Source organism: Ursus americanus, chromosome 3, assembly GCF_024610735.1.
Source record: "Ursus americanus isolate L20-20 chromosome 3, mUrsAme1.1.p, whole genome shotgun sequence".
Taxonomy (NCBI): domain Eukaryota; kingdom Metazoa; phylum Chordata; class Mammalia; order Carnivora; family Ursidae; genus Ursus; species Ursus americanus.
Window position 1 is genome coordinate 31,622,126 of NC_142129.1, and position 23,068 is coordinate 31,645,193.

A 23,068-nucleotide genomic window follows, 5' to 3' on the forward strand; every position below is an offset into this window, starting at 1 on the left:
GGGGGGGGGGGCAGAGGGAGAAGAAAAGCAGACTTCCCGCCTGTCATGTGGGACTCAATCCCAGGCCCCGAGATCATGACCCCAGCTAAAGTCAGATGCTTAACTGACTGAGCCACCCAGGCACCCCGACACTTCTAAAAAAAATCATATTGGAGTTTGTTAACAAATGTCGGAGTAATTTCAGACATTTTTTTTAATCCCATGTAAAATTAGGAGAAAGAGTTTGATGTTAATTTAGTTGACTAGATTGTTTGATTCAAGGGCCAAGGCCATGCTACTGGTTAGAGGGAGGGCCAGAATTCAAATGCAGGCTCTTGACCCTGACCTTCCTCACTTGTACTCTTCCTGTGCTGATTTACTGGTAGGTAAGAGGGGGCTCAAGATGTCACTCATCAGAGTAGAAAATGATTATTAAGGAAATAATAGGCCATTCACTCATGCTTTTTTCTGTTTTGATCAGTTTAGCAATAATGTACTTTAGCGATAAAAAGCTATTAGGGAGCTCCTGAGTGCAAGGCACTCTGTAAGCTGACATCTGCAGGGATCATTTATACCATCAGCTAACTCCTGGTTCAGTGGCAAGAGAACAGGATACAAGACAAGCATAGATAAGGGAACATAACAAATTAAAATAAGGGTAATGGACATGCAGTTGGCACAGTATAAAAATGCAAATTTTATTTTATTTTTTGAAAAAAGAGAATGCACATATTTCAGAGAGCAGAGTCATGGGGATCTTAGGCTCAGAAATGGCTCTTTTGGGAGGCAGTGGAAGTGATTTTGGCCTTACAGGTGGGTTAAATTTGCCTCTCATCACTGGGATTGGAGAGTCATTCAGATTGGGCAGCAGCAGGAACAGAGACTGCAAGTAGGGAGGTGGGCAACAGCACTGGTTGGGCTGATGACGGATAGTGAGAAATAAGATGAGACTAGGGGTTTCATAGTATGGTGTGGACTTCAGTGACATTTTAAGGAATTGGGGCTTTATTTACTGGTTGGAGTAAAGCCACCGAAATGTTTTATACAAGGGAGCAAAATAATCAGCTCTATAGTTTGAATGATTAATTCAGCAATAACATATAGAAGATTGGGGGTTATGAAAAAATTGGTGGCTGGAAGAGAGACTGGTGAAAGATGAAGAGAGTGGCAGAAATGAGAGACATTACAGACCGGAAGTGTCCATAGGTTGCAGAGAGATTAGATGCAGAAAAAGAGGGAGTGGACGAAAAGGGAAGCAGTGACGTTACCAGAAAGAGAAAAGAAGAGGCGTCATTGTTATCAGAAGATAGAACGTGGGTTTAGACATACTGGATTTAAGTGCTGAGATGTTCATCCAGATGGAGATATCTGGGAATAGCTAGAAATTGCATTTGGAGCTCTTGGTAGGGTAACTTCCTGTTATTATGACCTAGAACAGAAGCTGTTCATTTTGGACTTTTTTTTTTAATGAGAAAAAGGCATGATTTAGTTAAATGTGGAGGTATTGCTTGTTAGTAGTTTGCTCCTATTTTACCCTTTAACAAGAAAGTACAAAAACTTTGTGAATCTGATATACCTGTCTTGATTTGAATGAGATGCAATGCATATATATGATATAATAGTTTTTAGGAGGCAAAGATGAGAACTGTGGAAAGTTTACATTTGAAAATGCACAGTTCATCTAAGACCATGAATCTCATTTGGTGGTAGAAAGGCACATTGAAGGGGCTGTTTTCAACCTACTTCCACCCCCTCAAGAAAATCTCTGAGTATAAGGCAAGATGTTACTGATAGGAGTGGGTTGTATACATGCTCAACCTGGAGGAAAAAAAAAAAAAAGAAACCCAGAGCATCACTGATCCAGAATGTTCAGCTGCTGAACCTCTCATGCTAAGCAGAGAGAGAAAGCGCTCCCAGGGTGAGTTACCCTGATTTGTAGGGCATTTATGTTGCTGTTCAGCTCTTTAATTATGAACTCCTTATTAGTCCTGGTGCTTTTTGTAATCAAGGATGGTATCTTCCTGGATCCTCAGGCCCTTTGCACACGTAGATGCTCTGTCTGTCATTATTGAGTAAAGGGAAATATGACCATTTCTCTCATGGAAAATGACTCTCCCTGTATTTTCTTTAAGAGGCAGAAGATAAATTTTGAACGAGAAAAGAGAGATTTTTAAAAGTGATCATGACTGACAACTCTGGCACACTGCTGAGTAGAATCATAGATTAAAATAATAGATTTTTTTTTTAAGCCCCAAAATGGATACTTCATCTTCCAGTCTAGCCTCTTCATTTTATGATTAGGACATTTAAGCCCTGGAGGGAGTAATAGAGAGAAGTTGGGAATGAAGCCCAGATTGCCTGATTTCATTATCTTCACACTGTACCATGCTGCCTTCCTTCCTAGTCAAAGGTATTGGAAAGTTCTTCTGCGTCATTTGCCTAATACAGAGTTCGTATCCTGGCTGAGATAGTTCTCCAGAGAGGTAATCCATTTACAGCTAAGTTCCTAAGCCTAATTTTCTGGAAAAAAAAAAAAAATTACAATTCTGCATTAATCATTGTGTGGGGGAAACATTCTACCTTGACCACAAGCAGAGCTTAGAAAATGGATGTTTCTTCTCTGTCCAGCAGCATATATGTGTCTGACCTACGTAAGGTAGCAGTACAACGTTACTTGTTTCCATGTGTTTTTCAATAAAGAATGGTGGAATTTCAGAGCTCGAAGGTCATGAGACCGACCTCCTCATTTTGTAGATGAAAAAAATCAAGTCTCAGAAAATAGTGTAACAAATTCCCCGAGGTCAGTTCACGGAAGGTCAGATTCCCAAATCACTCTTCCCCCACGTTAGTCCTTGTTCTTTCTCCCAGTGGTTAAGCAATTTACGCAAGTCACCGTTGAGTGTTTGGTAATAGGAGTGCCTCTCTCTAAAGCCGGCCTGTGACGAATCATTGAGCATAAACCTTTGTTTTCATCACAGAGTGAATAGAAAGAAGAATTTCTTAGTGAAACTCGGTTGTGTCATGAGACCTTTGACATGTCAACTTTGTGCAGCAGAAACATGAGGGAGATTTTCTGAATTTGATATCGCTGTTGTTGAAGCTCTCGTACAAAGAGATTCTTTATTTCGGAGGACTGTGTGTGTTTTCGGCTGCAGGACTAGATTCTAATTCTAGTTTATGTATATGACCGAAGCTGGTGGCTTCGGTTCTCAGGGTCTCACTTGGTCTCTCTGGGTTAACGTGCTGACAATCTCACGCACACTCTTTCCTCCGCTTTCAGACCCTGCCCCATCCTCATTTCCCCTCCTGTTTCCAGGACCACCTTTCTCTTTGTTTTTCTGGTTTTCTCTTTTGTTTAACCATAAGCAACTCCCACGCTCCATTTGCGATTGGCTGGTCCTGTTTTTTAAGAGCTTATCCAGTCTTTCAGCTTTAACTGTGGCTTCTGCAGTAACTGGCCCCAAACCCCGATCTTCAAACCTAGCTTTTTACCTGTCTTTCAGACATACCTTTCTAGCATCCTAGCGGTCATCTCTGGGCAGGCCTACTGCCCTCTGATCAGGCTGTGGCCCTCTTGTCACCATCTTTAGGCCATTCTTGCATTGTGTTAGGGTTGTGGTCTGCCTGATACAGGATTCTCTTCTAGCCAGGGAGTGTCAGGCACTTCCTCTGAGGCAGTAGCATCCACCCGTGTGGGTGGTCTGGATGAGGGTGTGTGTCTCAAGTATAGGCCCTTAGGGGGCCCCAAGATTTAGATCTCCTCTCCCTGGGTCATGGCTGCAGGGAATAAGATTGTGGGAGTCACTCCGTTTCTTCCTCGTCATGCGGAATTGGGTAACTGGCTGGGAGAGGAGAAAGATAAGATACTTATGAAGTTGGACCAACTCTTACGAAGTTGGAACCAGATGTGGATTGTGCTAAATAGAAATCTATTCTTTGGAATCTGTTTTTGTGCTTTAGATTCTCCACAATTATTTCCTTTTTTTCCCCTTAACTTTTATAAAATTATTTTTGAAAAGGCCAGACTGACTCAGCTGTTAGTAAACAAAGGGAAGGCTATATGTTTTTTTAACACTTATTCCAGAATATTCAGTGCAGAGTATTGCACCCTTGCTTAATTGGAGCAGCAGTGATTAACCGACAGGATCCTACAGGATTCTAATCTAACCTTAGCCAACCAGAGTCCTGTTCCACCCCTTACCCAAGACGTGGACTCTCCTTGTTTTCCGCGAACACCTTTCATGGACCTGGGTTTTGACCCTTTTCCTCCTTGTGCTCTGTACTTTTTCCCTTGCATGATCTTACTTATCCCCAGTTTATAACCTATAGAAATTCCAAAATACTGTCTCCAGCCTTACCTAACCATTTCCTGAATCTATCCAAGCAGGTCCTATTCAGGAGGGCCACGGTTTACAGGGCATCTCCTTGGAAACTAGAGCAGCAAAATTCCTTTGCCCAGTGCAGTCATTCTTTATGCCTGTCATCCCAGTGTAGCTATTAACAGTACCCTCCTTTTTACTCTTAAAAGTACACCATTTGGGGAATTATATGGTAACCCCATTGATGATCATATTCACTTTTGCTTCATCAGACAGCTCCATGTGGCTGCATCCCCGTGCTCCCATGTTTGTGCTCCTTGGCCCAGCTGCTGCATCTCTTGTTCCTTCTAAATCCAGTACCATCACCTAGCTTTTGTGTTCCCTTGTTCCTCTTCCTGACTTAACGAATTCAATGATTGGTACAACTAGATTTGATTCCTTCGCATATGAATGTTGACTATGTTGCCTCCTCCATGTCTCGTGGGCGCTGCCCCTGGGGAGCCCTCCTCGTCTGCTGTCTGGATTCCTGCAGGTTCCACCAGACTCTTCATCTGCGGCCTCTCCACCCCCTTAGCCCGCCATGAGAGGGACCTTTCAGACAGGGGAACTTGGTCATGTAATTTCCCTGCTTAGCGTCTTTCCAAGGGTCTGTCACTTCCAGGATAGTGCCAGACCTATATGGTTACAGACAAGTCCCTTCCTGATCTGGACTCAGTTTACCTCTATAGGCACGCTTCCTATCTCCTCCCCTAATGCATTCTGTGCTCTCAGCAGGCACTGCTGGCTGCGGTGCAAACACCCTGTGCTCTCTCTTCCCTCCCTGTGTCTCATCTGTTCTTCTCATGACCTCAAAAGACCTCTTCTCCTGTCCTGACCCTTCCCTGTCTGGAAAACATCTCAGCTTAAGTCTTGGCTTCCAGAAGGGAGGTGTTCCCAGGGCACCTCTCCACACTTCACTTAGAGCGCTTCTACTTTAATTGTTTGCATGCCTGTCTCTCTTTCCATCTCCTCCAAAAAAAGAAATCAGTTTTCCATTTTTTGTATGTACTGTGTCCAGCAGAGTCTCTGGCCCATGAGTACTGTTGGCTGAACTGATGAGTGAATGGACTGTTACTGCAGTTCTTTCTTACTGAGCTCCTACTTTTCACCCTCCTTTCCAGTATAGGAATGTACCAGTTGGTTTTCAGAATTAAGCTTCTCATGGCATTCTGCTACCTGAATATATCCTCATGCCTACAGAAAACCTAACTTCATGCCAACCTTGGAACTCAGCCCTTCACAGCTAACTGCAGCTGTCTTTGTCCACTCACCCCAAAATCTACCTTGTTGCTTATGCCATTATTTCTCACTTTAACAGCCCCCATCGCCCTGCCCTGCCAGACAGTGGGCATACCCACACCCCCAGGGGATCCACCCTGTGCATTTGCAGGCTGTTTTCACTCTCCCTCCTTCTGCCCAATGTCAGACTCTCGGCTCCCTGCCCTGACTTTGATCTTCTATCTAGCTCTTTGGACTTGGGGTTTCTACTTAGCCTCCCTGGCACTTCTACCTTGCTTCTCAGCTCTCCTTAAAGGACCGTGGCAGAGGTGGGCCACTGACCTTCAACAGCTCTTCTCCCCTTCCTCTGTAATAATGGATTCTGCAGAGTTTGGGGCCTGTGACCACCCAAAATAAAGACTACATTCTCCAGACTCCTTTGCAGGTAATAAGGTCACCTACCTACATTTTGGAGAGTGAGATGTGAGTGAAAGTGAAAATTTAAGCTTAAACCTCTGCTTTTTAAGTCTCTGTTGTAGCAGATGTATCTCTATCGTGATGAATAGGACTTTGGTTTAAACCCACTTGTCCAGATCTCTTGCTCTATGTCCACTTGGGTAGGACACTGCCCGGTTTAGGCCTCCTGGGAATCCATTTCCAGAGGCAGTGATTGGCATCACAGCATTTATCCTGTTCACAAATCCCACCCATCGAGGAGAGAGCTTAGATTCTTTTCTCCCCCTTTCCTTTCTCTTCCACCTAGTACAACTTTGGACATCACTTCAGTGCCATTTTGCCCACGTCTCTACGACACTTTGCATTCTACCCCGAGAAGCAGAATTATTACCTTACTCATCATCACAACCCTTAGTTCTAACAGAGGACCTGGCAGAGTGCTTGGTACCTCTTCCTTAAAGTGGCCGGGGGTAATGAGCACTAAGTACTTGCAAAGTGTTAGATCTGTGCCTGCACTTAGTATGCACTCAAAAACTGTAGCTGTGCTTGTTAAGTGTCAGTTGGGTGGAGGTTTTCAACTTCTTCCTGTTCCCCATGGAGCCCAGCATGGTGTGGAACTTACACTTGCAGAGGGTTTGGAGATGCATCACCCTGCTGTCCTCCTGGGGACCGACATTGCTTGCTTCCTTATAGAGAAAGTCATTGCTTGTATTATTGCCCACTGACCTACCTGAGAATAATAAAAATTATATACAACCCACTTCAAAGGTCAGAAGTAAAAGAATCTTACAAATTTTGGTTGCATCTTTTATCATTTCTGTTTGTGATTTGAAGTAATGTCACCTAGAAGAATTATATTGAAATCAGTGATATTCGTTGATGTGTTATAATTCCTCACCACTTAATTGAATATTTGGGCTATTTTCTAATTAGTGATTATGTCGCTTATAATAATAACAGCTAATAAATATTGAGAGCTTAGTACCTGCTGAGAATGTAAACTTTTTATGCATCTTTTCATTTAAATCATGTACCAACCCTATAAATACAGATATTTAAACAAAGATAAGGAAACTGAAACAGAAAAGTTAAATGATTTACCAACAGTCATAGATAAAAGCATTTACATTTGCAAAATTAGGATGCAGGTCTGTTTTTGCTTTTGCTGCAAGTATTAACTTGCATAATAAGGGTATTACTTTTATCTCTTCTCTGGGAATTCACAAAGTTTAGTGCTCCGATTGCATTCTAGTTAATTTCCCATTAAAGTTCATTTCTAAGTCAGCATTTCTGAATTTCTCATTTACTATCTAATGCATTTACTGATATTATACAAATTAGTCAACAGTTTGATAACTGTTATTTATATATTTGACTTTGTTTTCAGTTCATTTCTTGGCCTAGGGAGTTTTTGAATTTGAACCCCAGACTTATCTACAAAAAAACAGACTTTGGTTACAGGTGTTGGAGGAGATCCCTCCAACCTGAGCAGGGGCAGTGAGAAACCAATGTTCTAGTCATTTCCCTTTGCAGGCAAACGCCTGGTTCAGCTCCTCCATTTTGGGGCTCTAAAGACCTAGTCTCCCATCCCCCCAGAATCTGAAAAGATTCCCTACATCCGCTTGGCCCTCACACCAGCACTGGCTTCCTGTTCAGATTTCACTTAATTGGTGGTTTTAGCTTGCTTGCTTTCTTTTTGACCCTAAGGGATTTCCTGTACTTCCTTATGAACTCATGTATTAAAGTCTGTTTTGGGGACAATATGAAGCAACTGGAACTCACATATACTCCTGGCGGGAGCGGAAATTGGTATAGCCACTTCTGAAAGCTCTTTGCAGTGTACACTGACCTAGAACAACATATGCATAACCTGTGACCCAGCAGGCCAGCTCTGAACATAACACCCAACAGGAATGTGTGCATGTGTCCATCAAAGGACGTGTACTAGAATGTCCATAGTAGGGGCACCTGGGTGGCTCACCTGTTAAGTGTCAGGTCATGATCCCAGGGTCCTGGGATCGAGCCCCACATCAGGCTCCCTGCTTGGCGGGAAGCCTGCTTCTCCCTCTCCCACTCCCCTTGCTTGTGTTCCCTCTCTCACTGTCTCTCTCTGTTAAATAAATAAATAAAATCTTTAAAAACAAACAAACAAAAAGAATGTCCATAGAAGAACCTGATGTCCATTAACAAGAGAATAGATAATTATGATGTATTCACATATACCACACATGGAATACCACACAGTACTTTTTTTTAAAAAAAGGATAAACTATGATTACTCCCAACATGTGGGTGAATTTTATAGACATTATGTTGAACGAAAAGAAGCCAAATATAAAAGTGAAATTGCAGTGAGATTCCACTTATATTAAGTTGATAAATAGGTTAAATCAATCACTGGTATTAGAAATCATCACAGTTATTTGTGGGATAAAGGGGAGGGGCTCGTGATTGAGATGGAACATATAGGAGGCTTCCAGAGTGCACCTTACATAGTTATGTTCACTTTGTGATACTTCAGGCTTCCCTGTGTACTTTCCTATGAGTATAGTATATGTCAATAAAAATATTTACATAAAAAGAGGAAAAAATTATGTTTCTGTGCTTTACAAAACAGAAAAAGATGTTTTACAGCAAGATTTTCAGACTACCTGGTTTACTAATGTTAGAAGTGAAAAAATGAAATCCGCCCAAAGCCTGTGTGTGTGTGTGTATGTGTGTGTATAAGGGAGAGATGGAAAGAGTGTTGCTTGTTTTGTTGTTAGTTCCTTTTTATGGTTCTGATCTGTTCAGTTTTGTGCTTATTCTGGTGGGAAATCAGTAAACAAATCATGAAGCAGTAAAAATTGATATAGCAGAGGTTGTTGGCCAGTATCCTGATGTTCCATCCACCATGCAATTACTTACTTGAAAATGTTTACACATGTATTGTCTTACTTCTACGTTGCTATGAAAAATTTTGGAGAACTAAGAGTTTCCAGTTCATAGGTTACTGATACTTTTTTGGTGGGGATCTCCTGAAGCAACATAGAAGAAGAAAGAGCTGCAAAAGAGAGGACGCGTATCTTCAATATCTATTGGGAAAATTTTTCTAAAAACTCAATCAACATGGTGGTCGTATTTTTCAAATAAAAATAGGGCAGTGTAAGATCTCAAATATAAAAGTGCTTTTGGGGACTCTGAGACAGAATTGTTAAAATCGGAGCCCTGCACTTACATGACCAGGAAAATAGTTCATCATCTAGAAGATAGCGTGGAGCACCGGTTAGCAAAAGTCTTTTTGCTTTATATTGCCAAATTACCATAAAAGGAGACTGTCTGCCAAAGTCAATTTCTTTCTTAATTTCACTCCACAACATGAGTGATTAGTAAGCTTTTTTTCTCTTGAAACCTAAGAGGCTGTTCTGTGGAGCGATGTTGTGGTCCGTGATTCACATTTGAATGAAGCACTCTTTGCTTTCCATCTTGAGCCAGTGTTTAGATTAATGTGTGTATTTGGGTTGCTGGAATTGAAATACGATTTCTAGCTGAGAATTTCTGATTTGCTTGTTACAGGCGAATGACTTTTCCCTTGAATTTTTCATTTGAGTTTATTCATTTGGACGTGAGGTAATAGAGCCTTTGCCTTTACAGAACTGCCTGGAAATCTTGTGTAAGCATGGAGGGCTTGAGCCAGAAAGGAGAGATAAGTGCAACCGGACCGCGCACGATGTCGCCACTGATGACTGCAAGCATCTGCTGGAGAATCTGAGTGAGTACCATTCGCAGCTTTGTTCGTCCTTCCTCACACTGCCAGGGCCTCTGGCACAATGGAAGATATTCATGCAGCTAGGGTTTTCTCATTCGCTTCTTAGCCTTCTTTGAACCGTAGCAACTACAAAAACATTTTATTGATTATAAATGTGGTTATTGTGTTTTCCATGCAGAATGGCTTTTTAGAGAATTAGTTGCTATTCAAATAATGCTGGCTCTTCTTTGTATTTTAATGACCTCGGACAGTATTTAAATAATTACTGCTCTTTTCTTTTGGACTTAGATTGTCTCTCTAAGACAGGAGATGAATAGGGTATGAAGAATCATGGCTGGGGCTAGGTACTACCATTAGCTGATCATACAAATGTAGGAAGGTTATCTTTCAATGCCTGGTTGCCGACCTGCCTATGAAGATAATTGATGATCTTTTGGGTCTCTTCCAATTCTAAGAATATATGCTCCTCAGCACATGTTCTAAAAGGTTCACTTGTGGGTTTATGGAATATGGAGTTTCAGATCATACAAAATATTAGTTTCTTATATGAAGATTATCACTCCATCCATCCAATCAGCCAGCTGTATCAGTATTTCGACTTTAACATATATTCTAACATTGAGACAGAAAATGAAAATAAACATAAGAAATAAATTATCACATGGTATGTGAGACAGTAATTTGTGCTATGGAAAAGACCCAGGAGGACTGAGAGTGTGAGGATGGGTTTCAGTTTTTAAAGTGATGGTCAAGGTAGCCTCACTCGTAAGACATTGAAGCAACCACTTGAAGGAGGCGAGCAGGGCAGCTGTGTAGACTCTCAGGTGAGAGTTTTCCAGGCAGAACATCAAGTGGACAGAGGCCCTCAAGTAGGAGCATATTTGCTGTGTCTGAGGGTGTCTGAGGAGCTGTAAAGAGGGCAGAGTGCTGGGTTGGAATGAGCGAGGGAGAGAAGTTATGAGATGGGATGAGGTGGCGGCCTGATCTGGTTGGAATTTGTAAGCCATTGTAAGGTAACCCTTCCAATGTTTGAGCTTCACAGTGACAGGATCCACTGTACATTTTCATAATTTCTGTGGCTGCTGTGTTGAGAATAATTGTAGGAAGTCCCAGGAGAAGTCAGAGAGGCTTGTTAGTCCCTTGATGTCTTCCAGTGAGAGAAAATAGTGACAGCTCAATCTAGGATTGTCACAGATGAGGTGGTGAGAAGGGGTGGGGTTCTGGAGACAGCTGAAGGAGGAGCCAGCAGAACTTCCTGATGGACTGAATCTGAAGCATAGGGTGGGGTGGGATTCATGTATCACCCCCAGGAATTCAGCCTCAGCGATTGGTAGGATGGAGTGGCCATCACCTGTCAAGGGGAAGGCTGTGGGTGAAGCAGATTTTGCTAGTGAAGATCAGGAGTTCCGTTTTAGGGGTATGAATGTGAGATGTCTGTTAGCGTGTCTGTGTGGAGATGCCAAGTCAGCAGGAATCCCGGAGATGAGATGAGCTGGATACATAAATCTGAGAGTCAGCAGTTTATAGACGATATTTAAAGTCATGGGACTCGATGAGATCACTAAGGAAGTGAACACAGAAAAAGTACAAGAAAGGAGCCTTGCAACACTCTATGGTTAAGAACTCTGGAAAATGTGGAGGGACCAGCAGAGAATCATTACAGAGTGACCAGTGAGGCATGAGGGAATCCTGTGGGAGTGGATCAGAGAACAGAGAGAGAGCAGTTGTGTTGGAAGCTGTTGACAAGGTGAGAACTGAGAATTAGTGATAATGGAAAAAATAATGTAGTAGTTGGTTAATAGAAAAAGCCAGTTTAAGAAGGGAAAATAGACTTTTTTTAACATTTTATTTTCATTTTAATCATACAAATACTTCTTTCATCAACTGCCAGGCAGAGGTCTTTACTTTAGTATGGTTTTGCGGACTGAAGTTCCACATATTCTTATTTGAAAACCATACCTCTAATGCTTCATCTATGATTTCTAGTGTTTGAGGACTTAAACACATTTATAAAGCAAACTAAATTTTTTTCTAATTTTGTGTAGTCTCATCTGTACCTCATTAGATGACCTTTTTTTAATACCTCCTCTGTTCAGTGTCTCTAAAGTGTTCAACTTCATTTTTATAGGATTAGTAAGTCATTTCATCAGTTTATGGAATATTTAATTTACTAATTATAATAATGAGTTCAATAGATATAAAAGATTAGGGAATAAACACAAGTGATTCTTGGTGAGCTCATAATTCAGTTCATGAGAATAGAAGTACATCGGACACTGCCCACTTCAGTGGGGCCTCAGTCAATTGGTGTCACAGACAGACTGGAAAGATCATTTAAAAAGCTTCAACTGCACTGTTCACTATTTATTAAATACTCACTAGTATTTACCATGTAACTGACAGTATGTTAAATTCATTTCAAACATGAGTTCCTTTAGTCTTTATAACAATTTAACAGCACATTCCTAACATTCTGTGGAAGGAACTGGGGTATGGAGAGATCAAGGCAATTCACCAAGTACACGTGGCTAGTAGGCGGCTGGCCCTGAGGCTCAGACCGAGGTCTGTAGGAGTCTGAAGCCACCATCCTTGACTTCCACAACTGTAACCTGCCGTATTCATGATGTTATCGATGTAGGTGAGGAGAAAGGGCAATATAGAGAATTCAGGGTCAAGAGAGCACTCTGGTTTTCCCAGGTTTTTGTTTGTTTGTTTGTTTTTAAAGAATTTGAGAGTCTTGCTGAAGGGAAGATGAAGGGAAGGGCCAATGAACTACAAAAGCCCAAAGATACAAGGAAAGATAAACAATTCAAGCAACATGGTTCTAAAGAAACCGTGAAGAGTTTGGGAGACCAAAGTTTGCTGTAGTAGAGGAGCATTCAGTTAATAATATCTAAAGAAATAGGATAGCTGCCCTTTGCTTTGTATTTAAAATGCTTGGTTTTTCCTATCAAAGTTTTTTTTTTTTTTCCTAATTCTTTTCTTCTTCCAACAGACGCTCTTAAAATACCTTTAAGGATTTCAGTGGGTGAGATTCCACCAGGCAACTATGGTTCAGATGACTTTGAATGCGAAAACACAATATGCGCTTTAAATATCCGCAAACAGACATCATGGGATGATTTTTCAAAAGCAGTGAGTCAAGCTCTGACAAATCATTTCCAAGCAATCTCATCTGATGGATGGCGGAGTCTGGAAGATGTGACATTTAATAACACCACTGACTCCAGCATTGGCCTCAGTACCAGCAGTGTGCGATCCGTCATGCTAGGTATCAGCAATCCTGTGATGAAGAGAAAGTTAAATTTCTGGGTTTATTTATGTTTATGGGCTCCATAACCTGATACTTAGTTCATTGATTAAATACATTCAGAGCTCACTTGTGACAGCTGCTGGTGCTGAAAACCTTGAGTATTCACAATGCAGCCATTACACAATGTTGCCTGTTAGTATGAAAGATGCTTTTATGCCTCAGATAATACTTAGCGAGTAAAGAACAAGAAAGTCCTTGATGAGGCTTTGTGATTGCACTTGCTATCTGATAAATGCAAGAAACTAACCACATTGCAGCTGCTTACTGGTGCACGAGTTCTGAACACAGCTCCAGATTTGCACTTGGGCTGTGCCAGGGATGCTTGTAGTATATTAACACCTTACCTCCAGGACAGGAGCGCTAATGTAGTCTAGAGCTGGAAGAAGCACTCTCCATTGAAGATGTACTCAAAGCTCCCACATGGGATGAGTCAGGGTGATAACTGGTTATTTTTGTTTGATAGACACTGAAACAGACTCCGGAGAACTTATAAAGATAAGATTTGTTGGGGCGTCTGGGTGGCTCAGTCCATTCAGCGACTGACTCTTGGTTTCAGCTCAGGTCATGATCTCAGAGTTGTGAGATCGAGCCCCATGTTGGGCTCTGCTCTCAGCATGGAGTCTGCTTGGGATTCTTTCCACCTCCCTCTACCTCCCCCTCTGGTCCTCCCCCTGCTCGCTTGCACTCTCTCTCTAAAATAAATAAATAAAATCTTAAAAAAAAAAAAAGATAAGATTTGCTTTCTGGTGAGCATAAGAGCTCCCTGAATGTCCCTGGTTAGTTTGATTCCTCTTGAGCCAAGAGAACTAGCACCTGTGGGGAACCTGCTCTTATTTCAGACCTGTGTTGGGAGCTTTATACACAGCACCTCAACGAGTGCTTAAAACAGGCTCATTTTACAAATAACTATACAAGATGACTTGCCTGGGATCACAGAGCGAAGGAGTAAAACAGGCAGGATTCAAATCCCAGTCTGTCTGGTAGGAAAGCCTGCATATTTTCAGCAGCACTCTGTTGCAAAAGAATGGTCAAGGTTGAGGAAAAGGGTGAGTTTCACCGTGCTTTTAATACATCAGCTTATTAGATCAGAAAGTGTTTTATTCTGTTAACTTACATATGCTAAATCATTTTAAAAATATATGTATATATTTTACTAGTTTTTAAGGCAGATTATTCCTGACAACTTAATTTTATGTATCTTTGGCAAGATCATTAAAATAATTGTTATAGAAGAATTATTATATAGTTAAGTAAAGTGCATTAAGACGATATGTCATACGTGATTCTCAGTAACACATTTTGCCCACACATGAACTGTTATTCAAGGTGTGGTTGTGCCCAGAAGTCTAATAAGTCAGCACAGGCTTGTTTTGCAGAAAATGGCCTTTCATCATTAGCCCTCATCTAGCTAATCTGGAAATGAGCATAAGCAAATGGATATTTACCACCATCAGAGAGACTTACCTCTGTGAGTAGTGGATGCTAAGGCCTGATGGTTCCAGTGTTCATGCTTGTCAGTGACGTGTGGGGCACCCTGATTGTTTTAGATTGAAGGATCATTGAGTTCTGTGGGTAGAGGGCTTAGGTTACTGTCTGCCTGTAGCTGCTTGAAAATTAGCAACTATGACAAGAGTTATTTATGTATATAAGTAACTTTACTATATTGATATCCTAACTAGAGTAAAGGGACCCAGGCCAACCAGTGAGTTATAGGGAGGCCCTGCATATGTGGTAGGAACATTTAAGAATTTAAGATCTGTAGAAGGGAAGGAATGGGACAAGTAGCTACCATGCATCCCTCCCTAGAGTAGACACCCATGACGTGGGATCCTTTCTGAGCAAGAGTGAGCAGAGGGCCCAGACTGTGGGAGGCTTGCTTTATTCTCAGCTCCTGAAGTTACTGTTTTTTTCTGGAATCTAAAACTTTGTCGGGAAGGGAGCAGATCATAAAGGCCCCGTGACCTCATCCAGAGTGCTTGGACTTACTTTGTAAAGCCGGTACTGCAAGAGCCATGAAAAGTTATCATCAGCTTTGTTCCTGAAAACTTAACGCTAGAAATAATTGTTGCTCCCCAGATTTCTCTCTTACTCTGGAAAATAGCTCTGGAGAAGCCTGTTGTTGGAAGGCCTTCCTTTTGACCTTCCATAGACGTTGTGTTTGGGAGTTCACCCCCGTGGCCCTTGACATATTCTGTGCGTGGCTTTGACAGTTGAAGATCTGGGTTCCTTAGGGTTCTCGCATAGGAGATTGTCTCCTATAGGAAAAGTTACTTTTAAGCTTCTTTGACATTTTATTTCGTTCTTTTTGAACTAGGAAATGTGCCATGGTCAGCAGGTCAGAGCTTCTCCCAGTCCCCGTGGGACTTTATGAAGAAAAATAAAGCAGAGCAAGTCACTGTGCTTTTATCAGGTAGGGACAGTCCAGATGGAGGGAATGCTGACACGGTGTTTGGCTTCATGATTGTCTCCCAGGGCTGGTTCTTAAATCTGCATGTTTCTGTCCCGCATTCTCTAGCAATGCACGTATGTCTCCTTCTGCTAAGTCATTAGATGTGTTTTGAAACATTTGACTAAGGAGAAGAAAAGAAGCCCTGTTTCTGACACCCCTGGTGATATCCATCCTGATCATTGATTGCTGCGATTTTTTTTTCTTTTTTTTTAAGATTTTATTCATTTATTCATTCATTTATTTATTTATTTGAGAGAGAGAGAGAGTGGGGGGAAGAAGGGTGAGAGGAGCAGAGGGAGAGGAGTGGGGGGGGCGACAAGCATAATCCCCACTGAGCAGGGGAACCTGCCCTGGGGCTGAATTTCATGTCCCTGACCCTGAGATCACGACCTCAGCCCAAGCTTAACCAGCTGAGCCACCCAGGCGCCCCGCTGAGATCCTGCTCGCCTCTCTCATTAGGAACAAGCCAGAGGTTAAACCTAAGGTGCTGAGAGAGTGACAAGAGACCAGGTTAAAAAGAAATGACTTCTGTTACTGTCAAGTCCGGTGTATGATTAATATGATTATTGTGATCATACCAGGTAATGTTTGGTGAGCTGCTATTATGTGCTAGGCCCTGTTGTTTACAGTGCATTGCAAGTATAAATTCATTTCATCCTTATAAAAATCCAAGGAGATATGTATTTCTGTTTACGCTCATTTTATGTACAAAGAAATTAAAGCTCAGAAAGCTTAATTTTCTGGTCTAAAGTTATATAGCTAGTAAGGGTTACAAGAATCCTCAGTTTCTCAGCCCTTAACTCTAAAAGGGATTTCATCACGTATTTCCCATGTTGGGATTGTCTTTAAAAGTTCAGCTAATAAAGTTTCAACTAATAAAGTTGTATTCTATTGTTTGAACTACTTACTGAAGTTTGGAAAAAAAAAAAGTGAGACTATCCCAGAAAATTCCTTTAGGCTCAAGTGCTATATTGAAAGAGTAGCAGAACTTGGGAGCGAAGTGAGGGAGATAGAGTTTGGGGAAGGATGTAAAGGATAACCTCCCCCATTGGCTCTGGTCATGATCTCAGGGTTGTGGGATCAAGCCCTGTGGTGGGCTCATGCTGGTCGTGGAGCCCGTTTGAGATCTCTCTGTCTCTCTCCCTCTGCCCCTCCTCTCTCTCTCTTTCTCTCTCTCTCTACCTCTCCAAAAAAAAGCGGGGGGGGGGGAACCAATTTTCCTTCTGTTATTGCTTTCTTACAGGTCCTCAAGAAGGCTGCCTCAGTAGTGTGACTTACACGTCAATGATCCCTCTTCAGATGCTGCAGAACTACCTCAGGCTGGTAGGTGGCTGCTGCCAAGTGGAGTCTTAAGCTCCCATCTCTGACGCTGGAATATATTGGTTGGCCCATTTTCATGTTTGCAAGAGTATGAGTCCCTACTCACCCTGTGCCCTAACCCTGTGACCTTCCCCAGCAGCCCTCTCCCTAGAAGGCTGCTGGTCACTTAGTTCTGGGTTTCTGTCACAGTCGTGCATGTGTTCACTGCCTGGACCCGGGGACTGTTACCTGTCAAGTGTTATAATTGGAGCGGGAGATTGTCTTCCCCCAACATGGACTTGACATCAAGAAACCGATCATCAGTATGAAAGACAATGGCTATAAATAGCAAGATGCTTTGCTGTAAACTTTTATAATTGAAAACTAAGTTAAAAATGCTAGTATTAGTTAAAATATTGATTTGGCGGGGCGCCTGGGTAGCGCAGTCGTTAAAGCGTCTGCCTTCGGCTCAGGGCGTGATCCCGGCGTGCCGGGATCGAGTCCCACATCGGGCTCCTCTGCTGGGAGCCTGCTTCTTCCTCTCCCACTCCCCCTGCTGTGTTCCCTCTCTCGCTGGCTGTCTCTCTGTCACATAAATAAATAAAATCTTTAAAAAAAATAATAATAAAAAAAAATATTGATTTGGCCACTTCAACGGAAATTGAACAGTTATAGCTTAAACAGTGTAGGAATTTATTTTTCTCAAACAGAGAAATCCCAGCAGGGAGAGAGCCAGCCAGAGGCTGTGGTGCAGGGTGACCCCGGCAGGGTGTCAGCACCTTCTCTCTCACCGGGCCACTCTGACCCGGGGTATTGCATATGTGGGTTTGGTCAAAGAGAGTCACCAGGTTCTAGCCTGCGGGAGGAGAGCCTGGAGGGCAAGCCCCTTCCTTTCTGGGGAGTTGCACACATCAATTCTACCCACAACCCACTGACCAGAATTGAGACACAGGTTCACACCTCGTTAGGATATGTGGTCTTCTGCTGGGCAGCCGTGCACCCAGCTAAAATTAGTTCTGTTATTAAAGGGAAGAAGAATATGATTATCAAGAGAAAGCAAATTCTAGACAGTGAATAACTATAATGCTTTGCATTTGTCTGGTACTTAGTATATGCTAGACAGTGTGCCAAATGCTCATACGTGTCTTATTTATTCCTCAAAACATCCCTATGAGGTAGATAACATCATCCATCTTATGGATGAGGAAATTGAAGCAGAGGGCACATAATGTGCTTAAGGCCACGAGGCTAGTGAGTGATTCAGCCAGGACTGTGCAGTCCCTGCGACACGCAGCGGTGTCTGTGTGAGATCCATCTAATCTAAGAAACTAATATCGAAGGTATAAAACTTGAGGCAAATATTCATATTGTTTGCTGCCTTAATTTGGAAAGCTTTTAAAAAAAAAATGGGTTTGCCTATGGCCCTTTACAAAAATTGTTTCCATTAACTATCAATTGATATCTTTGTTCCTCATGAAGTATTCAAAACCATTCTGTTGATGTGCTAGCTAAAGTCTAGAGTTGGGGTTGGCCTTTGTAAAAGTAGCCACAGTAGCATAGAAACATTTAGAGGCTTTACAATTGGGAAGAGATGGTGTCTTGTAAATCTGAGACGTTCATTTGTTTTCTTTGTCATGTGTTCCTCTCTCCCTACAGCTTCAAAGTAAGCCTGAGGGTTACATACAGGTGGGAGGGAAGGCTGTCTCCTTCCTGTGCTTTAGTGAAAGGTGAAGTTGTGTGACCAGTTGGTTTTCAGGAATGTGAGCCTAGGCTCCCAGTAGAATGAGCGTATAGAACCACTTTCTTTTCTCCCTTCTCCCTTCTCCCTTCTCAGCTTCTCTGTACCAGGCAAGGTTCTGGCTCAGGGCTTTTCATTCACTCAGATGATAAAATAAACAGAAAGGTGATGAAACAGATTACAAGTGCACATCAGGCTTGACAGCAGGTCAAATGAAATGTCTATTAGTACATTATATCCAGAATATTCCAAGTATATTTATATGTGTATCTCCTAATGCATAAGACATGGTAACTACCAATGACCAACAAACCAGACACTAACTAGTTGTTAGTTCTAGTCTCAGTTTAATGAGTGTACACAAAAGGCTTTTTAAAATTCAACAATTATCCCCTGGATGAAGATAGTAAATATTTATCGTGCACTTGAAAATTTAAAGTGATTCAGGCAATAAGATAATACCATGGTTGTGAATGTTTCATCTTCCACATGAGATTATAATGCCCTAATGAGACAGATAATATGTTAACACATTTTTGTATCCTGTTTAGTTATTTAATTCAGTTGTTTGACAGGTATTTATTGAGAGCCTTCCAAATGCAGACAGTATTTTAGAAACTTAGGATATACCTATGTGTGAGATGTGTTCCCTGACCTCATGGAGCTTACATTCTAGTGGGGGAAGAGAAGTAAGAAACAGATGAATAAATACATCTGTAATGACATGGCCAGTCAAGTATGCAAGTATATAGAAAAGTATGTAAGTATAAAGGAAAATAAAGCAGATAAGGAGATAAAGAGCCAGTGGGAAGGGTGGCAGAAAGAACTTCTGGATGGAGTTGTTAGCAAAGACCTTTCTGTAGTGATGTATAGACAGAAAACTAAATGGGGTGAAGGTGGTAGCCTTGTGAAGGGTGTTCGAAGCAGACGGAAGCTAGATCGCTTGGGATCATGGCAAGGACTTTGAATTTTATTCCAGGTGTGCTAGAAAGCCACTGGTAGGGTTTGAGCCAGAGAGTGACATATCCACCCAGTGCCACAGTAACTATAGGCACATCCATAGGTCTTTGAATTGTGGGAAATCTGTGCGACATGCAAATCTAGTAATATCTGACTTTACTGAGTATTATGTGCCGGGCTCTGTCGGAAGATAGGGAGGTTGTTTCATTTAATCGCTCCATGAGGGTAGGCATTTATATCAGTTACTCCCATTTTACAGGTGACTAAACCAAGATTTAAAGTAACTTGTCCAAGGCGAGCAAGCAGGTGGTAGAGCCTAAGGAGTTGCCCCTAGTCTGTCTTCCTTTCTCATGCTTGTAATAATAGTGTACTTATTAACCTGTTGGTTAAGAAGGAATCACAGTAACCAGTTGTAACTGTGTGTGTAAATGGATTACATAAAATGCATATATTAAAGCCTTTATGCAGAAAGCCACATGGATTGAAGACTTTAAATCAGATTTGTTTCTTTTTTTAAATGGTGTTATTTTTCAATACTTTCATTATATAATTAGAATAATACACATCTTAAATGTCCATTCTGACAGTTAATAAGGAAACATTTAACTTGATTGAGTTTTGAGTTGCTAATAATTTATTGTAATAGTTGAACTTTGTGTATTAACTCAGACTTTTCCTAGCCGGTTGCAGTTTTCATTACGTTATTTGCAACCTTCTTTTTTAATACTTCAGTGACTATGAGTAATTATTATATTAGAAAACTTGCATAGATCATCCTTATCTGAGCACTACTTTAAAAGGCAGGATCTGAATCCGCAGGACATAGTTCTTGGGATTCCACTGCCTGGTAGCCGTCCACCCCCATTTGTGCCACACTAACCATCAAGAATCAGGACTAGAGGGGCGCCTGGGTGGCACAGTCGTTAAGCGTCTGCCTTAGGCTCAGGGCGTGATCCTGGCGTTATGGGATTGAGCCCCACATCGGGCTCCTCCGCTGGGAGTCTGCTTCTTCCTCTCCCACTCCCCCTGCTTGTGTTCCCTCTCTCTCTCTGGCTAATAAATAAATAAATAAATCTTAAAAAAAAAAAAAAGAATCAGGACTAGGAAATTCCACCTGCTCTTCATAGAGTCTCATAATAAATTTGCTATGTTCCCATTAAAATAATGTTGTAATGATGACGGTTATGTATCTAAGGCCACAAATATCGATCTAGCAGGTAGCTGGCCAGTTCTAGCCTTATCTCTTTTAGGCAGGAGGAGTAAACGTGGGTAAGGCTCTAGTGGAAAGAAGAAGCCAGTGAATCTTTTGGCTTCCATGGGAATTATGGAAGAAGATTCTGGGCGGCCGGCAAGTGTCAGCCCAGAGGAGGTCTGGAGGACCAAGAGCTCATGAGTAGAGGCTGGGTGACAAGGGAACGGTTAGATCCAAAGTTATATCTTATGGTGGTTTGGTTTTTTGGTTTTGGAGTTTTTTGTTTTTTGGGGTTTTTTTTGGAATAACTACAATACCAAATTATTATGCCTGTGTTACTAAATGAGGGCCTGTCTTTATTTGAAATTAGTAACCAAGTCCAATCTTGGCTTTTCAAGTTTTAGTAAACTAATTTTTTAAAAACCTATGGTGTGTCTCTCTCTATGAACTGTAATTTCTCTTAACATTCCCATTAGTCTTTTATACCGATTCTATAAAGAGGGACCTCAGCATATGGCTAAAACCGTCTCGCTACCATGAAGGACTCTAGCTTTTTTGTAGCCGGGATGCTGGATGTGCCAGGATTGTTTGGGGGGATTTTATGCAAATCAGTTGACAGTAACTGTGTTGTTTGTGGCTCTGAAGTCCTACATAAATTCTTTAAAATCGATGTCAGGAGAGGTCAGAACGAAAGTCCTCGCTATAAAGCCATGACACTTTAAGCTGCAGCCATCTCAGCTTTACTGGCTCAGTAAAAACCTTTTATTTTTTATTCTTTTTTGAGTTCAGCATCTTAGCCCGACCAGGCCTAAAACCATTTTTCGACAGTAGAAGCTTTCCCTCAGACTCTGATGAGTGAAACTCGGAACAGAAGTTGAGGTTTATTGCTTTAAAATAAGGCGGCAAGTCTGAGAACACATCCCGGGTGCCCCCTGCGTGCCCTGCCGATGTGAAGCCGGCAGCTCCCTGGTGCACTCCAGCCGGCAGAGAACACGGTGGAGGGGAGCACAACCTAGAGCTGGATGGGCCTTTGTCAAGGTCATTGTTGCCCTTTAATCCAGAATTCATTTGCGTCACAAAGCACTAATTGACATGTGGTAAGAACTTCCTGAATGGGCTGTGGAGACAAGAATAAAAAGGATTGGTACAGATTGTGATGATAAGGCCAGTGTCCCTTTCGTAATAAGCAGAAATGTGCCACTGTGAACGCATACTTTGGAGTAATTGTGGTGACTCTAATTCACCTTTCGAAAGTTGAGTTTGATTTTCTTAAAGAGCAGATCTCCTTTCAAAACAATTAAAATCTTTACCTTCCGTGCCCCCAAGTCTTGTCCGCCTGCCTACCTTCCTATCTATCTTTAGAGCCCTCTGCTGGCAGCATGAAGCATGCGTATTTATAATACCTAAGATCTTTGCTGTTCGGAGAAATGTTAATTTTTAGCTAGAGCAGATAAATGTGTTGTCTTTGCATAGCTTTGCATGTTTGCACCAGTCTCGGTAGAGCAACGGGCTCCTGGTAATTATTTTGTTGTTCAGATCTTAAATGGTAACCAACAAAACTACAACATTTGTGAGATAGAACAAATTACCATTAACAAAAAATTGATAATATTTGAAATGAGGAAAAACCCAATGGAATGCATGTATTAGAATGTATGAATGATCTGGAAGTCTGTACATTTGTTTCTCCATTTCTTTCCTTATTTATATCTTACCTTATTACAGAAAGGATATTAGACTATGTGAAGACAAAAAGCTTACTGCTAGTGAATGACCTTTTCAGGGAGATTTCAAGTAGAATGTTTCCTGCCTGTATTTTGTAAGAACCTACAATCTGAGAACAAATGAGGTGTTGAAATTGAAGACAGCTTATCTATGAAATCGGGTCTCTTGCTGTTACGTGATTTCAAAATCAATCTTAAGACAGTGTAGGCAGTTTGACAGGAGAGCTGTAATGAATAGAGCGCTCTTGTTTTCAGAAGTGAGACAAGATTAAATAGCAATCCTAGTTGAAAATCTCAGGGGTAGAATATTCAGTAAATCTTGAAAATCTGTATCCTGTTTCACTGGTATGAAACAATCCAGTCCTTGTGAGAGAATTTCTACCCAATAAGTCATGGCAGTTTGGGATTAATTTGGAGAGTACAAGACTTCTGGTTTAAAATTGCACTTAGCTTGCGGTACCCAACACAATTTCCTACTAAAGTGCTTTTGAACAGTGATAAAACTTCACAATAACAGAGGAAAATAGAACTGAGGTCTCCCTTTGGCAAGAATCTGGAAAAATTTTCCAGTACCTTTAGGTGTAAGAGAGTGTTAAACCCACTTATTTGAGGCCTACCTGAAACTAGGTAGGAA

General features: G+C 41.6%; 1 protein-coding gene across 2 annotated transcripts in view; it reads left to right on the plus strand.

Moving 5' to 3' along the window:
* Nucleotides 1–23,068, plus strand: part of CTTNBP2 (cortactin binding protein 2) — a 146,001-nt gene that overhangs the window by 91,035 nt on the left and 31,898 nt on the right. Inside the window, exons 9-12 of one of the 2 annotated variants that reach the window (XM_045792777.2) lie at nucleotides 9,645–9,762; nucleotides 12,755–13,030; nucleotides 15,387–15,482; nucleotides 16,765–16,844. In XM_045792777.2, the coding sequence (XP_045648733.2) occupies nucleotides 9,645–9,762; nucleotides 12,755–13,030; nucleotides 15,387–15,482; nucleotides 16,765–16,844 (570 nt within the window). The remainder of the gene's footprint in view (nucleotides 1–9,644; nucleotides 9,763–12,754; nucleotides 13,031–15,386; nucleotides 15,483–16,764; nucleotides 16,845–23,068) is intronic. The other variant, XM_045792778.2, reaches the window with a different exon arrangement.